Source organism: Crocuta crocuta, unplaced genomic scaffold, assembly GCF_008692635.1.
Source record: "Crocuta crocuta isolate KB4526 unplaced genomic scaffold, BGI_CrCroc_1.0 scaffold45, whole genome shotgun sequence".
Lineage (NCBI taxonomy): Eukaryota > Metazoa > Chordata > Mammalia > Carnivora > Hyaenidae > Crocuta > Crocuta crocuta.
This window is the reverse complement of record NW_027530544.1, coordinates 1,108,851-1,125,912: the sequence shown is the minus strand read 5'-3', so window position 1 is coordinate 1,125,912 and position 17,062 is coordinate 1,108,851. Positions and strand designations below refer to the sequence as shown.

The 17,062-nt window shown below is 42.2% G+C and overlaps 2 protein-coding genes across 3 annotated transcripts in view; one reads left to right on the top strand and one right to left on the bottom strand.

The window, feature by feature from the left end:
• Positions 1-381: 381 nt before the first annotated feature.
• Positions 382-12,208, bottom strand: DTX3L (deltex E3 ubiquitin ligase 3L). Of its 2 annotated transcripts, none has more exons than XM_077767606.1 (5): positions 12,025-12,208; positions 10,041-10,246; positions 6,750-8,288; positions 5,894-6,111; positions 382-2,757 (listed from the first exon to the last, which is right to left on the bottom strand). In XM_077767606.1, the coding sequence occupies exons 1-5, from the start codon at positions 12,206-12,208 to the stop codon at positions 2,688-2,690; spliced, it is 2,217 nt and encodes a 738-aa protein (XP_077623732.1). In that variant the 3' UTR covers positions 382-2,687. The 2 variants fall into 2 exon arrangements, with proteins under 2 accessions (XP_077623732.1, XP_077623733.1); XM_077767607.1 differs by lacking the exon at positions 12,025-12,208 and adding an exon at positions 11,464-11,625.
• The window catches only part of PARP9 (poly(ADP-ribose) polymerase family member 9), a 34,889-nt gene continuing 30,033 nt past the window's right edge, over positions 12,207-17,062 (top strand). Inside the window, 2 exon segments of the mRNA XM_077767608.1 lie at positions 12,207-12,389; positions 16,314-16,418. Coding sequence (XP_077623734.1) covers positions 12,207-12,389; positions 16,314-16,418 — 288 coding nt within the window.

Here is a 17,062-nt window from a genome sequence, read left to right as displayed (position 1 = left end):
TTTGATAGGGTATTGCATATGCTTTCTCTAGAAGGAGAGAAGAGATGAAGCCTGCAGCCTACTTAATCTTTGTAATAACTTATGTGTTCTTCTAAGCAATGTGATTTTCCTGGCTGAAAGTGGCAGCTGTGAAGTCAATTATAGTTACATTTTGCTGTGATACTACTTAGCATGTAGAGCTACACACAAAATCAACTGCAGACATCTGCACACATGGTATATTCTTGTACACTGTTTGTGTTGTAGAAAACACCCAGAATCTCATCCTAAGGGAAAACAAAAAAGGAGTAGGGAAAGAACACAATCTGTTCTTAATATGCATATAACTTTATTTATTTATTTATTTATTTATTTATTTATTTATTTATTTATTTTGAGAGAGAGAGAGGGAGAGAGAGAGAGAGAGAAAACCAGCGTGGGAGGGGCAGAGAGAGTCGGGGGGGAGGGGTGGGGACAGAGGATCCAAAGTGGGCTCTGTGCTGACAGCAGAAACCCCGATGCACAGCCCAAACTCATGAATCATGAGATCATGACCTCAGCTGAAGTCGAAGGCTTAACCAACTCAGCCACCCAGGTGCCCTGCATATAACCTTATTTAAAGCAGATACCAAAAAAAATAATAATAATGAAGCAGATACATATGATAATACCGTCACAGAACAAGAGTGATAATTCAAAGGCCCTCCAACCACTTGCACCATGAAACTTGTCTTTGCACGCACATTGCAATCAAGGATCCAGAACTTAGCGGGAACCAGACTTTTGCTTTTTTAAAGAAAATTTAGCCAAAAGATCAGGAGACACAAAACAGTCATAACAGTAAAAACTTGAATCATCAACAACTAAATGTCTAATCTGATTTTTTAAAAAGAGACATATCATTTAACTCTCTGGACAAAGGAAAAGATTCTGGGTTTTTAAGTTCTTCAAATAGGACCTCCTTGGAGGAAATCTACATTGAGCTCTATGCAGGATCCATTTCTGAGGAGCCCAGAATAATGGGAACTCCTCAGTCTGCTCCCCAGGAAAGTCTCCTGTAGGAGGCAGGGTAGCTCTGGGGTGCGGAAGTCTTGGAGCCAAACTACCTTTTTCAAATCCCAGAACTTCTACTTATAAACGGTGTGACCTTTGTCAAGTCACTTATCCTCTCTATGCATCAGTTTTCTCAGTTATAAAATGGGGCTGGTAATAGTATTAGTCCCAGGTATAAAGCTCTTATAAAGAGGATAAAATAAATCCATAATAAATATTAGCTATTACCATCTGATTATAAAAAATGTACATGTGTGTGTATGTGTATCTTTAGGAAAAGAAAAAGACTTCTTCATCTTTTTTGGAGAGGGGCTGGGACATGGATAACCAGAAAATTTGCTAGTATAATTTTCTTCTGACTTGGAAAACCATTTAAAAGTGCATTGTGATATGTCAAATATTCTTAATAGTAGGCTCAACTTGCCTTGTCTCTGTCCAGAGAGAATACCAGGGAGAGAGATTTTAAGGAAGAAAACATGATTTGGTGGGACTTAGTAAAAGAAGGGAAAAACTACTATTATGAGGGCTATATAACTGACAGAATGATAGTCTGTGGAAACAAGGTAAGGTTATTTATCTGCTAAAACTGGAAGCTGGGTATACTTAAAAAGTATAATAATATCCAGAGGGAGGGAAATGTTCAGAAATGTGTAGCATTAGTATGACAAGACAAATGCATCCCATATGGCAGATTATAAGGATCAGGAGGGAACAAAGACCAGGTTAGAGTTTGCTCAGAGTTCAGAGTTTAGAGGTCAAGTATTCTGGAGTAAAGAAACTCAGTTTTCCACATTAGTCGTAAGGTCTCCAGCTATGGCTTCCTTACTCCTGCCTCTGTCAAAGATTTAGGGAGCATATATCCCTCTGCTGAGTTATTAGCAACCTGAGTCAGGCAGCAAAACATTATGAGGCACCAACTGTATACCACCAGGCTCTGTACTGTGAAAAATAATAGACTTGTTCCACTTATTACCAAAGGTTGCCCAATCTCTGCTTCTGGCCACTTTTCTGGCCATGAGGGATGGAGGGGAATGCATGTTTCTAATTTTCCATAACCAAAGCCCTTTCCCCTGTCATTTGTACTAGGATTTTACTTTTAGGGTAAAGAGAAAACAAACAAGAACACCAAAAGGCTATCTCAGAGATGGCAGTAAAAAGAGGATCAACTGACAGCTATTTCAGCTGAAGAACACAGATGATTTCAGACCCCAGCGCTCCACTCCCTGCTCCCCCAAAGATGATACAAGTATGAGGCACAACACCTCTGCAGCAAAGTCACACTGATTTTGGAGGTGTTTTTTTTTTTTTTAAATTAATGTTTATGTTTGAAAGAGAGAGAGAGAGAGAGGGTGCAGGGGAGGGGCAAAGAGAGAAGAGTGGACAGAGGATCTGAAGCAGACTCTGCACTGACATCAGAGAACCCAATGTGGGTTCAAACTCAAGAACCGAAAGATCACAACCTGAGCAGAAGTTGGATGTTAAATCAGCTGAGCCACCCAGGTGCCCCTTCCTTAAAAAGTAACATTTCAGAAATGATGGACGAGTAGATTCTTACTCTTAAACAGACCACTTCTTGAGATGAAAAAATTTTTAAAGATGTTTCTTCAACTGTGTCTTTTGAAAGCTTGGCTCAAGACATCCTTCCGGCAGTCTTCTTACTCAATTCCTTTATCTTTCAGCTCCTGTTTAACACGTTTCAAATAATCAGGATCAGGATAGCCGAAACTGCAGAAGGAAAAAGCCCCTTAGCTTCTTCGCAAATGGTCTTAAGAAATCTGTACAGTAGATTCCTGGCATTAACATTCAGTGTTGTAAACATTAAAAACAATCTTGAAGGCAGATAACTTAAAATCACTTGTAAGTGTGCAGAGGTGGGTCATTTAGCTGGAAAGTGAGCCTAGCTATCTGCCTAGAATCTGCCTTCCAATAGATTCCAACCTCTTCGGCTCATGGCAAGCAGTGACTCCCCTAAAGTCATACGATACTATATTTTTATGGAGGATAATCATTTTCTACAGGAATATTTTCAAATTTGGGAAATTTTCAAAAGTCTCAATATGCATTCCCTTTTGAACACTAAGGGTCTGGGGCATTCTGCCTAAGTTTCATAAAGGAGCAAATAAAGAACAATTGGATTACCTATAATAAATTTCCACGACGATTAACTAAGACTTTTTCTAGAATACTACTGGCCACATGAATTTGGGCTCTCTAAGGACCATTGGGAGGAGAGGATAAAATAAAGGGCGATCTTAAAAGAAGGCAACATAAATAACACTTCCAGGATCTATCCTCAAAATAGACAGGAACCTCAAAATTAAATCACCTTAGATACCATTCATCCTAGCTTCTGAAGCTCCCTCCCTTTGATGCAAAATTTGGAAACTGTGTGATACTTTGTGGTTGGGAGGGTAGGAAGTGATAGGAACCAGTATTTCTGCCTTTGATATTATCATTCCAGATTAGCATCTCTCAAAAACACTTTGCTGTAATTAATAAATGAATTCAATAAAGTTGCAAGATACAAAATTAATATACAGAAATCTATTGCATTTCTATACACTAATAACAAATTAGCAGAAAGAGAAAATAAAAAAATAATCCCATTTAACAATTGCATCGGAAAGAATAAAATACCTAGAAATTAATTTAACCAAGAAGGTGAAAGACCTGTACTTTAGAAATTACAATACACTGATGAAAGACATTGAAGATGACACAAATAAATGAAAAAATAATCATGCTCATAGATCGGAAGAATTACTATTGTTAAAATGACCATGCTATCCAAAGCAATCTACAGGTTCAATGCCATCCCTATCAAATTACCAACAGTATTTTTCACAGAACTAGAACACTCAATCCTAAAATTTGTATGGAACCACAAAAGACCTGAAATAGCCAAAGCAATGTTGGGAAAGAAGAACAAAGCTGGTGGTATCACAATCCCAAATTTCAAGCTGTAATACAAAGCTATAGTAATCAAAACAGTGTGGTACTAGCACAAAAACAGACACGAAAATCTATGGAGCATGTTAGAGAGCTCAGAAATACACCCATACTTAATATGGTCAATTAATCTACAACAAAGGAGACAAAAATAAACAATGGGGAAAGACCATCTCTTCAATTAATGGTTTTGGGGAAACTGAACAGCTACATGAAAAAGAATAAAACTAGACTACTTTCTTATACCATACCCCAAAATAAATTCAAAATGGATTAAAGGCTAAATGTAAGACTTGAAACCAGAAAATTCCTAAAAGAAAACATAGGTAGTAATCACTTGGACATTGGCCTTAGCAACTTTTTCTGGATATGCTTGGGCAAGAGAAACAAAAGAAAAAAGGAACTATTGGGACTACATCAAACTAAAAAGTTTGATAAAACAAACAATAGGCAATAAAACAAAAAGGCAAAATACTGAATGGGAGATGATACTTGCAAATGATAAATCTGATAAGAGACTAACATCCAGAATGTATTAAGAACTTATTAAAATTCAACACCAAAAAACCCACAATTTATCTGATTTAAAAATGGACAGAGGATCTAAATAGACATTTTTCTAGAGACGTATAGATGGCCAACAGGCACATAAAAAGGCACTCAACATCACTAATCAGGGAAATGCAAATCAAAACCACTGTGAGATATCACCTCACAGTTGTCAGAATGACTTGTATCAAAAAAACAAGAAACAAAAAGTGTTGACAAGGATGTACAAAAAAGGAAGCCCTCATGTACTGTTGGTGGGAATGTGAACTGGTGTGGGCACGATGGAAGACAGTATGGAGCTTCCTCAAAAAGTCAAAAATAGAAATACCATATGATCCAGTAATTCCACTGGTATATTTACCCAAAGAAAACAAAACATTTGTTCAAAAAGATATATGCACCCTATGTTTATTGCAGCATTAGTTATGATAGCCAAGATATGGAAGTGACCTAAGTATTTATCTATAGAGAAATGGGTAAAGAATATGTGATATGTATATATACATACATGTGTGTATGTATACATATATACTTATGTAATAGAATATTACTCAGCCATAAAAAAAGATGAACTCTGTGGCACTTGGTTGGCTTAGCTGGTTGAGCGCCCGACTTTGGCTCAGGTCATGATCTCACGGTTTGTGAGTTTGAGCCCAATATCAGGCTCGCTTTCATCACCACAGAGCCCTCTTTGAATCCTCTGTCTCCCTTTCTCTGCTCTCTCCCACTCACGTTCTGTCTCTCTCAAAAATAAACAGTAAGAAAAGTTTTAAAAAGGATGAAATCTTGCCATTTACAACAACACAAATAGACCTAGAGATGATCATGCTGGGTGAAATAAGTTAGAGAAAGACAAATACACCATGTGACTTCACTTACATGTAGAATCTAAAATACAACACACACACACACACACGTACACAGAAACATTCTTATAAGTACAGAGAACAAATTGCTGAGGGAAGGGGAGCTGCTGGTTGGGAAGGATAGGCAAAAGAAAGGGACTAAAAGGTACAAACTTCCAATTGTAAAATAAGTCACAGGGATGACAAGTCCAGGGAATATAGTCAGGATATTATGTATAATATATATAGTCAGAATATAATACAATAATATTATAACAACTTTGTATGGTGATAGTAACTACACTTATGGTAAGCACCCCTAATATATAGAATTATGGAATCAACTGTTGCACACCTGAAACTAATATAATATTGTATGTCAACTATACTTCAAAAAAATACTTTACTGTATCCAATCCTACTGCTATAAAGTCTCCTTATAGCCACACCCTCAAATTGCCATATTTTATAACCTCTAAATCCTATTTAGCAATCATTATGTTTCAGAAGGTTCTCACTTTTGTGGACCCCCAAAACGGGAGGTTTTGTGATGGATATCATTCCATGTAATGACATCTGATTTTCCTAATACTCGAGACTCCCCCACTGTGAAAATCAGCTTTTGGTCAAAGGCCCTACGAAGCAGTCTCAAAACCTCGTTTCCTTCCGCATTATTGGGCAGGTATGCTGTTCGTTGTACTCCAGCGTATGTCTTTCCTGGGTTTGGGTGCTTTTCCTGTATGAAGACAAGAAAATATCACCTGAAAACACTCCCATGTCTAAATTTTACTCTACAGATAGATGTGCTCATTTGCAGATAAGGAAAATAAAAAATGTATATATTGGAGGCGCCTGGGTGGCTCAGTCGGTTAAGCGTCCGACTTCCGCTCAGGTCATGATCTCACGGTTCGTGAGTTCAAGCCCCGCTTCGGGCTTTGTGCCGAAGGCTTACTCAGAGCCTGGAGCCTGCTTCAGATTCTGTATCTCCCTCTCTCTCTGACCCTCCCCTGTTCATGCTGTCTCTCTCTCTCAGAAATAAATAAAAAACATTAAAAAAATATATTGAAGGTTTACACATATTCCCAGTAATTCATATTTCTCCTCTCTCCCTAAATTCATGCCGGAAACACTACCCATCTTCTGACTTGCACCATTCTAACAGATAATCACCACCCACTCTTCCTCTGCCTTAATAGACACAAAAGATACCTAAGTTATAAGAAAACATTGCTACCTTTATCATTATTTAAAGCCCTTGCATATGTAACCATGAAAATAATTCCCTGGGAAATCCAGTAATTGGCAAGAGAAGAGTCTCTTGCTCTGTAATTCCAACATACTGCAAAGAAACCCATGTACCTCAGAAAAACTTACTGTTTGTATGCCTCCTTTCATGTTATAATCAATCACAATGGAGCCATAGGATTCATAGCCTGGAAGTGACCCCGCTACGACAGTGAAAATCATAGTTCCCTCCGGCTGATTGCCTTTCTGGATACCATAGGAAGTCTGGCACACAGGACAGACTGGTTTATAGGACATGGCTTTGTTGATACAAGGGGTGCAGAATGCGTGCTTGCACTTTGGTAGCACTTCTTTGTTAGTCATGATGTCCATGCAGATGACACATATGTCCTCTTCCTTGTCCACGCGTGACATCCCAGATCCGGCAGACTGCTGGAATGTGGGTGAAGCTGTTTTTGCATGATTACTCTCAACATCCATGGATGTTTCATGGTCCCCATTCCATTTGTCTCCGGCTAATGGGGACATCCCCACTCTTTTAAAGATATACTGCTTTGCCTTTGCAAGGTGGTCTGGCAATCCAATCAAAGTCAGTGACTCTTGATTTAGTACAAAGTATACCTTTGGATGCTTTTTCCTTAAGTCATCAGCAAACTTGGTCCCAGGTGAGTGCATTCTTGTTTTGCCCAAAAGTTTCAGTGGAACAACTTCTCTCATCAGCTGACATGACACATGTTGATAGGCATCAATGAAACTTGCACAAGCATGGACAGACAGATCTAATTCCTTGTCCTTAGGTTTAAATAGGATGCAGGTTTTCTCAGGGTTTCCCAGAATGTCACATTCAGTGCTGTACTTTTTTTCTATCTTTGGTATCTCCTGGAGTATTTCAGCTTCTAAAAGCTTATACTGAAAAGTATCAACTTCAGTTCTATTCATCATGCATCTGGGAGTTGATATTTTCACAGGTCCCATGACACGACTTTTAGAATCTTTTAGAGCAAAAAAATATCTAGCAGCTGAAATGTCATCTTGGGTCCCAAAGAGAATTAATTCTCCTCCTTTCTCCTTTACAAGGAGTTTTGTAAACTGTTGATTCAATTCCTGTTTGATTTTATTCGCCTGCTGACTGTCTGCGAAAGCAACACATTCTTGTTCCAGAAGCCCTACAGTTTTCTGAAACTCACGGACAAAAAAATCTTGAGCTGCTTTGAGGTCACCTGATTGATTTGAGGTGAAGTCTAAGTAGACTAGGTTCGAACTCTGCTGGATTAATATTTCTACACCAAATCTTTTCTGTATTGAGTCTATTTTATCAGGACAGATTAATTGGAAGTATTCAAAGAAAGGCAAGGGAATTTCAAAAGGGTCACTTTTTGCTTCTGCCCTGTTTTCTGGTTCAGAGGAAGAAATGCAGCTATTCTGGTGCTGATGGACTGGCTCCTTCTCTGTTGTTAAAGAGGAAGATTCCTGTTTCTGCCCATTTTCCTGGAGTTGCTTATTCAAGAAGTGATATATCTTTTCGATATCTCCGAAGGTACCACACACCTTCTCAATTCCACTGGGCCCTTCCATCCTTTTGATGTTGGGGCAGATGGTGGTTATGTGTTCCCTCTGCTCTTTAGAGAACAGGTCATAGTTCAGGTCAGCTGTGACACTAAGAAAGATCTGAAATTTTAAAAGGAACAAACAAAATCTCTCAGACATCAGCCCAACAGTCTCCTGTCAGGACAATGTCTAGAGACCAGACAAACGGCCACGATGTCTTCCCTTAGCAGAGGGTGACATCTTTCAAATCCTTTTTGCAGAGAATGCAGCATGCTACAGCCCAGAGGGTCTCAGCTCTGTCTGCACATTAGAATCACCTGGGGAATTAAAACATAACAACAACAACAGCAAAAAAAAAAACCAAACAGACAAAAAAAGCCAAGAACCAGGTCCATCTCCAGAGAGTCTGATGTAAATGTAGAGCCTGGGCATGAGGTGTATTTAAAATGTGATGTGGACAAGAACTCTGGATTCTAGAGCCTCCCACTCTCTCCACTACTGGGGAATGGGGTGAAGGGAAGGTATTTCTTTCTGGGCCAGCTGCTGTGGTTCTCACAAGAGGCTGTGAGCTTGGAAGGGAGCCATAAATCTGAGAAGGATGTTTTTTCCTATTTACAGTTTTTTCACTTCTTCAATTCCCCTCCTTTTTAAAAACAAAAATTAAACACCTAACTGCATGCAGTATTGCTGGGCCCTCTAAATCCTGTTCTTGAAGAAGCTCCAATACAGGACAAAACCAGCAGATTAAACTAAAAAGGACAGAGGCAAATTGAATGTAATCAAAAAGCAAGATTTCTATGTTCTGCTCCCCTCAAGGTTTTTGCACATTCTATTTCCTCCACATGCAACGCCCTTCCTCCAGATCTTCCTCCAAATGTTTCCCTGAATGCAGCCACTTCTTACACCTCCGTCAGGACCACCCAGGCTCCAAGCCATTGTCATCTTGCTCCTGGCCTGCTGCAAGGTGGGCTCTCACCTCCTGCTTCCACTCTGGCCCCGTCTCAGGACACTGAGTCCTCCACACAGCGGCCATTACATTACATTAAGAAATGTAAATCATATCACCCTACTCTCCTGGCTCAAAACCATTGATCAGATGAATCCTCTAATGTTGAAGTTAAAATCCAAAGTCCTTATTTTCATCCCCCCACAGCCTAACTTCTGGCTACGTCTCCAAATTCCTCTCCTGACACTCCTCTCTTGCCCACTGCCTTCTAGCAACAACCATCTCCCTCCCTGAAGCTCCTGGGGTTAAGGATAGAAGCTCCTGTCTCAGGACCTTTGCACTTGTGCTTCCCTTTGCCTTGAACATTCTTACCTCACTTAGTTAGCTCCCTTACTTCATTCATGTCTCCACTCAGATACTACCTCATTTGAGAAGTTTTTCCTGATATCTTACTTACAATAGTGGTCTCCAGATCCTGTTGCACACAGCAGGCAGTTGATATTGACTGGTCGAATGACTGCATGGCTGGCTCCTTTTCATCACTCAAGTCTCGGACCAAACGTCACCTCCTCAGAGAAACCGACTCTGACTTGCAGTCAGAAGCAGCACCACCCCCTTCCGTTTCTCACCCTGGTCCTGTCACCCTCTAAGGCAAAACCCTATTATATTTTCTTCTGAGCACATATCACTGCCTGAAATGGTTTTATTTATTTTGTTTATTTTGTTTACTTGCTTCTTGTCTTTCTATGTACCTCCCCACCCAGCAGGGACTTTGTCTATTGTGCTCACTACTGTGTCCCAAGGCCTAAAAGAGCACCTGCCTCCTAGTAAGTCCTCAGCAAGTGGTGGTTGGATCAATAATGAAAGATATGGTGAATGGAAAGGAAGGTGCAGGAACATACCTACCTCCTTCTTTCAATGCTCACCTTTTGGACACAAGAATCCACAGCATTAGGAATATGTTCTTTGTTGGCATGCTTCGCACCAAAAGCATCCTGTGACTGTGTCAGCGAAGATGTTTTGGGTCTTGCATTCTTCTCTGTTGGATTCTCAGTGAGCTCCAGAGAAACATTCAGAACTTTGTTGTCAACCATAATCTGATGATTTTTTTTCTTCAAGACTCTCTCTTTAGCTTCAGTGGAAACATTTAACACACACATACATGTGGGAAAGGCTTCAAATAAACCTCTTATTCATGCATCTGTACCCTGCCCCAGCAGCTTCCCAGGAAGGCTGTTCCCTGCATCCTGGAATGGTAGATTGATGACAGGGCATGTACAGGAGCTATTCAAACTCTAACGGGGGGCAGCTTACGTTTTATTGTAGAAACGAAAGCTCATGATAATGGAATACAGTCTACTCTTTAAAAGTCACATTTCTGAAACTGTCTCCAGTTTCCCATTTCAATGATATGGAATAATATTCATTATATAAAGTTAAGTGAGAAAAGCAGGTTATCAAAAATAGAATTCCTAAATGACAAGAGTTTATATGTATATGGAGGAGGGAAAGGTGTTCTTCCCAGAGCTAAGAAATCTGAGTCAGGATGAGGATACTGGAAAGCATCAACTTTAAAATGCAGTCAGATCAGGGGCCTCCGCGTGGTTGAAGTTGGTTAAGCATCTGACTCTTGTTTGGGCTCAGGTCGTGATCTCACGGCTTCATGAATTTGAGCCCTACATCGGGATCTGTGCTGACTGCACGGAGCCTGCTTGGGATTCTCTCTCTGCCCCTCCCCTGCTTATGCTATCTCTGTCTCTCTCAAAAATAAGTAAGTTAATTAAAAATAAAATAAAATGCGGTCAGATCAGATCACTAACCAACTAGGCACTTCTGGGCTCTAGTCTCCCTGTTGGGTTGCATCTTTGGGCAGGAAGAGGCTCTCCCCCCACCCTTCCTGTCCCCACCAGACAGTGTGTAGAGAGCAAAATGGAGTCCCTTTATGTCAAGCAGGGGCCTGTGTCAAGCAATGACACAAAGTAGTTAAAGGTACTGCAGCTAAGAGACATTATCCACCAGCATCAGCTGACCCCCCAGAACTGATAACAAGCAGAAGCAGAGGAGGTCTGCAGGGACCCAAGACCAATTAAATTCCTTTAAAAAGGGAGGGGGGGGAGGTGGAGGGGATCTTTGCAGCAAACTGTCAGACTCTTCAGACATGACCTCTCTATGTCTGGCCACTTAAAAACGGCAGCTGCGAGGAAAGCCCTGCGCGATTGATCTCCAAGAGAACTGAGATCCTTCACCGCTTGAACATAATAAGTAGTGAGTGCTGCGGACTGACCCAAAGAGAGAGAAGCCTTATCTCAACTGCGTGCCCACAGACCGACTTCACGTTTGGTTAGTTACCTTCCTACACCCTTCTGTTTTCCTGTTTGTTGTGCGGCTTTTCTTCTGTCCTGCTGTGTGTGCTGTGTAAAAAGTCAGGTTTGGGGCGCCTGGGTGGCTTAGTCGGTTAAGCGTCCGACTTTCACTTAGGTCATGATCTCGCGGTTTGTGGGTTCGAGCCCCGCGTCGGGCTCTGTGCTGACTGCCAGCTCAGAGCCTGGAGCCTGTTTCAGAGTCTGTGACTCTCTCTCTCTGACCCTCCCCTGCTCACGCTGTCTCTCTCTCTCTCTCTCCTAGAAATAAATAAAAATATTAAAAAAAAAAAGTCAGGTTTAATTCTATGTGAAGTGTCATTGGGTTTGGAATCCTGAACCTGCTTTCTAATGCTCATCAACTTTGCTTATGACCGAATAAAGCTGACCCTCTGTGGAAAGACACACTCCCGTGTGCGCCTTCACTCGTGCTCAGGACCCGGTGCTGTACTCGCTCCCGCCCTCCCTCTCCTAGGTCAGCTTGAACTGGGTCGGCTTGGAATCCCTCAGGGCGGGGTCCCTTTGCACCCGCCCGCGGCCGGCTGCTCACCTTCCTTTTCCGTGAACTTCACCTGGAAGGAGACCTGGTCCCCGTAGCAGAGGGGCTGGACGACGCACTCCCCGCCGCCAGACATCTGGCTCTGGAAGTAGATTTCCAGCTTCCAGCGTGTTCGCGGGGTGGCCTCGGACACATGCACGAGCAGCGGGGACGGCGGACGGACGGTCGAGGCCATGGCTCTCGGCTCCGGCTCCGGCTCCGGCTCCCGGGTGCAGCTGGGCAGGGGAATGAGCGCGCAGTGCCCTGCCGCCCGGGGCCGTAAAGTTTCAGTTTCGCTTTTCGGGAAATCCCTCCCCGTTTCTGGCAGTGTCTCTCCCTGTCCTCTCTGGGCCGCCCTCCCTGCCGCGGTCCGCTGGGTGAGTAAGTCCAAGCACCCCCAGGCCCTGACCGGCCGCCGGGGCGGGGGGTNGCAGAAGCTGGTTCCCAGGGCCCGGCGGTCCCCTTGTGAGCATGGGGACTGCGCAGAGCTTTTAAAACTAAGTTTCTCTTGTGCTTATGATTCCTTTTAATAACTCCTTGTTGTTAACTATTATTCGCAGCGAAAATGTAATTCACATTGTGAATTCGGGTAAAACGTACCTACATTTCTTTTAAGATTTGAATTTGTCCACCTGCATTATGACATGTCACCAGTTACCTCCCTCCAACTCTATCCTTTAGAGTGGCTCTTGGGACTTTTGTACCCTCAGGCCTCGATTTGGCCAACAGTATGACCTAGGTAATGCCCTGCATACTAGGGAATAAAGATGAGAGACCCTGACCTCAGAGGCTGGGAAAGGAGGGTGGACTTGTGCATAAAGAACATCTTTTGAAGGCCTCCAAGAGTAAGTTGGAAGCAGAATCTTAGTAAGAGTGAGGACTGGGGAGCATCTGAGGCCCTAGAATCCTTGTGGTCTGAAGCACAGAGGGAGGGGCACTTGGCCTTGGAGGAGATGAGATGGGACCGAGGGAGGGTCTGGATGAGGGCTGACCAATAGAAATAGAATGGGAGGTACATGTGTAATTTCAAGTTTTTTTAGTAGCCATATTTTTAAAAGTATATGCCCACAGTTAACACCTGTGTGAAGTGACCTAAGTACAAAGTTGTTCTTTACAGCCTTTATTACAATAGCAGAAGTTTGGGAACTCCTTAACTGTCCATAAATAGGGAGACCTAGAAGTTTAATAGGTTGTAGTGCATCTATACAATGGAATATAAAAAGCAGCAAAAAGAATGAAGAAGCTCTTTATGTGCTAAGATGGAAAGATCTCAAGGATACATGATATGAAAAAGGTAAAATGCGGAAGAATGTGTAAAAGATGCTACCTTGTATGTAAAAATGCCTCTGGAAGGATCCAGGACAAGCTTATAACATTGATTGCACCTGGGAAGGAAACTTAGTAAGGGGTACAGGAGGGAGCCTTCTAAATTTGTTCTAAATGTGAATCAGTAAACATTATACCTATTCAAAGAATAAAATGTAAACTTGAATACGTTTCTATCTTTATTTTCTTTATGTTTATTTATTTATTTTGAGAGAGAGGGAGAGAGCGCAGGCACAGGAAGGAGAGAGAGAATCGCAAGCAGACTCTGTGCTGACAGCACAGAACTCGATGTGGGGCTTGAACTCACGAACTGTGAGATCATGACCTGAGCTGAAACCATGAGTTGGATGCTTAAGTTTAACCGACTGAGCCACCCAGGAGCCCCTCCATTTCAATCTTTAAAAACAATGTATTGCCTCAAGGCAAGAGGCTCTTGAGGCCCTGAGTTGAAATTTTGTCAGTGGGCAAGAAGGGTAGGGGCAAATTTGAAAGTGATTTAGGTGGTCAGGACCCAGTGATGGGTTGGATATGACACAAAAGAGAAGATTCTAGATTCCTGATTGAGTGGGCAAGTGGTATATCATTTACTGAACTGTGGAATCCAGGAGATAATGTGTGGATTTTGGAGGAGTTGGTGAGAGCAGTAGAGGTTATGGAGTAACAGTGGGGGAATTATGGGTTTAATGTTGCAGAGGCTGTCTGTGAGGGGACTATGGGACATCCAGGTGGAGCTGAAAATTGAGGACCAGGAGGAGTATAGCCTAGAGATAGGTATGGGAGTCGTATTTGCAGCTGGTAAGTTGGAGCCTTGAGAGTGGATGAGATCACCCTTGGAGACAGTGGGTCAAATGAGCTGAGAGGTACTAGTCAGACTGACTTCTGGAACATTCAGTTAAGGATTAGACCATGGAATTGATCCCAGGGAAAAGACCTATAAAGGCAAGGTGAGAGGTAACAAAAGAACCCAGGGAAGTTGGCATAGGAGAAGCCAAGAAGGCAGAGTTTCAGGAATCAAAGAATGAAATGTAGTAGAGAGCTGTCAAGTAAAGATTAGGACAGAAGATAGACTGCTGGGATTAACCATATGCAGGAGTGCTGAGAGGAGCTGGAGAGCCAGACTAAAGTGTGCTGAGCATGCAGATGGGCAGGAGGAGCGTCAACTCCTTCATACTACCCATGGAGAGAAAGAATAGGAGCCATTGATGGAAAATTGAGAAGGCATTTGTTCTTGCTGCTGTTGTTTTTAAAGCGGAAGAGACTGAATGTCTGGGGCAATATGCTGCTTGTTTCCAATTTCTTTGGGGTTAAAAGAACCCCACTCCCATTGCCATCTATCCCTAGGTCTTCATTGAAAATCCCTAGGTCTGAAGGAAGGCTAACCACAACAGCATCTAAAGCAAAAGCCCACTGGAAGCTCATAGCTAAGCAGACACTGAAGCCATCCTTCTTTTCTGAAAACAGCAGTGCCCTCTAAAGGCAAAGATGTATCTTGTCTTTGCATTTTAGGATTCTAGTGGACTTGCTGCTTTTCCTGACTCTTAAGATTCTTGGTTAGTGCTAGGGGGCACCTGGGTGGCTCACTCAGTTAAGCATCCAACTTCCACTCAGGTCATGATTTCCTGGTTTGTGAGTTTGAGCCCCATGTTGGACTGTGTGCTGACAGCTCAGAGCCTGGAGCCTGCTTCAGATTCTGTGTCTCCCTCTCTCTCTGCCCTTTGCCTGGCTTGTGTTCTCCCTCAGAGATAGATAGATAGATAGATAGATAGATAGATAGATAGATAGATAGATAGATAGAAGAATGATAGTGCTGTACTGCTGTAGATAGTGCAACAAAAATTTTCCGTACCAAAGGCATTAGAAATCATTTCAGGGGCCTGAATGCAACTGTGTGGGCAACAAAGGCAGGCAACTGTATCTTGAAGCATTTTCATCATCACTCTAAAACTTGCCAGTCTTGGGGCACCTGGGAGGCTCAGTCGGTTGAGTGTCTGACTTTGGCTCAGGTCGTGATCTCACGGTTAGTGGGTTCGAGCCCCGCGTCGGGCTCGATGCTGACAGCTAGCTCAGAGCCTGGAGCCTGCTTCAGATTCTATGTCTCCCTCGCTCTCTGACTCTTCCCTGCTCACACTGTCTCTCTCTCTCAGAAATAAATAAAACATTTAAAAAAATGAAAAAAACTTGCCAGTCTTTAATTCCTCCCTGTTAGAGAAACAATCTTTAATATACATTTTTGCAGAGTTTCTGATTTTTATCCTGACATTCCCCCCACCCTTTTTAAAAAGTCTTATTTATTTATTTTGAGAGAGAGCACAAGTGGGTGAGGGGCAAAGTACGAGAGAATCCCAAGCAGCCTCCACCCTGCCAGCTCAGAGCCCAGAGCAGGGCTTGATCCCACAACTGTGAGATCATGACCTGAGCCGAAATCAAGAGTCAGCCACTCAACTGAATGAGCCACCAAGGCGCCCCTGACATTCCACTTGTAATGTGATCAAGGATACTTATCACAAACTCTAACACATACTCTTCACCGGCACAAGCACAATTTATTCTTTCTTCAAATATCCTTCAGGGTCTTCATGTGCTTATAAGTCGAGTTTTTCCTCATTTTTTTCCTTTTGAATGCTGTGCTCATTCCTACCTCTTGGTTTCATCCTCCTCTCCTAGATTATGTAAAATCTTGCTCCATCTTTCAAGCTCTGCCTCTATCCTCACCTCCTGCCCTAAAGCTTTCCCTGCTGTAGTCCATATAGCTCTTTTCTTTCTCTCAACTGCCGGGAGGTTTCAACTGGGACCTCTCTGTGAAGGATAGAAGGGGAACAGCAACAACAGCAGCAAAAACAATGCGTGCATCTTCACCAATGAAATTAAAAACTACTCAAGATCAGAAATCATATTTAGTTTTCCTGTGGTATATTCTTACCAAATTCCCTGAGAAACTAGTCAGTGCTTATTGCATCGTTTCTATTCATTTCTAGAAGCAGTCAACCGTATTTGGGAATGACAAATTTATGCTTGGAAACCCAAAACAGAGTATAAAGACCCTGGGGGCCTGGAGGATGGACTTTTCCAACGTAAAAAGTGTAAGTATCTACACATATTGAACCTTGATCAGCAGATGAATAGTTCCTCCTGTAACAGATAGAATCCTCGGGTCTTTAGTTCTACTTGGCATTCTTCTTTGGTTTTAATAGCCTGATGAAGTTTTTACCTTGCATTTTTACCTTGCATGATGTAAGAGATAGGAAGTCAAGAATGTGCTAATATAAGCAACAGAGTCAACATGAGGATGGGTGTTTTGTTTTTTCTTTTTCTTTCTTTTTTTTTTTTTTTTTAAGTAGGCTTCATGTCCAGCGTGGAACTCAACGCAGGGCTTGAACTCATGACTCTGAGATTAAGACCTGAGTTGAGATCAAGAGTCAGACGCTTAACCCACTGAGCCACCCAGGCACCCTAAGGATGGGTGATTTTTTAAAAAATGTCATCTCGGTATCATTGATTCTATCTACTCATTCAGCAGTTCTGCCTTTGCAGGATGAGGTGAGAAGATGTGGGAGGAATGAAAATCAGAGAATGGAGAAAAGGCACCTAATGTCTTTGAACTGAAAATTCTATGTTCAGGCTTGCATCCTGAAATAAACAATTGAGAGTGGGTCCTTACTGGTAGATGGGGAGGTGTAGCTGATGAGGTTCACGTCCCCATGTCTCCTGTTTTGTCTAGTGAAAC

Bases quoted from the DNA above. Each gene is read 5' to 3' on its own strand.
- DTX3L (XM_077767606.1), bottom strand. From the start codon at position 12,208: ATGGCCTCGACCGTCCGTCCGCCGTCCCCGCTGCTCGTGCATGTGTCC. The intron at 8,289-10,040 runs GTGAGCATTGAA...TTAAAATTTCAG, and splicing joins TGGATTCTTGTGTCCAAAAG to ATCTTTCTTAGTGTCACAGC. The intron at 2,758-5,893 runs GTGAGAACCTTC...TTCCTTCTGCAG, and splicing joins CGTTTTGGGGGTCCACAAAA to TTTCGGCTATCCTGATCCTG.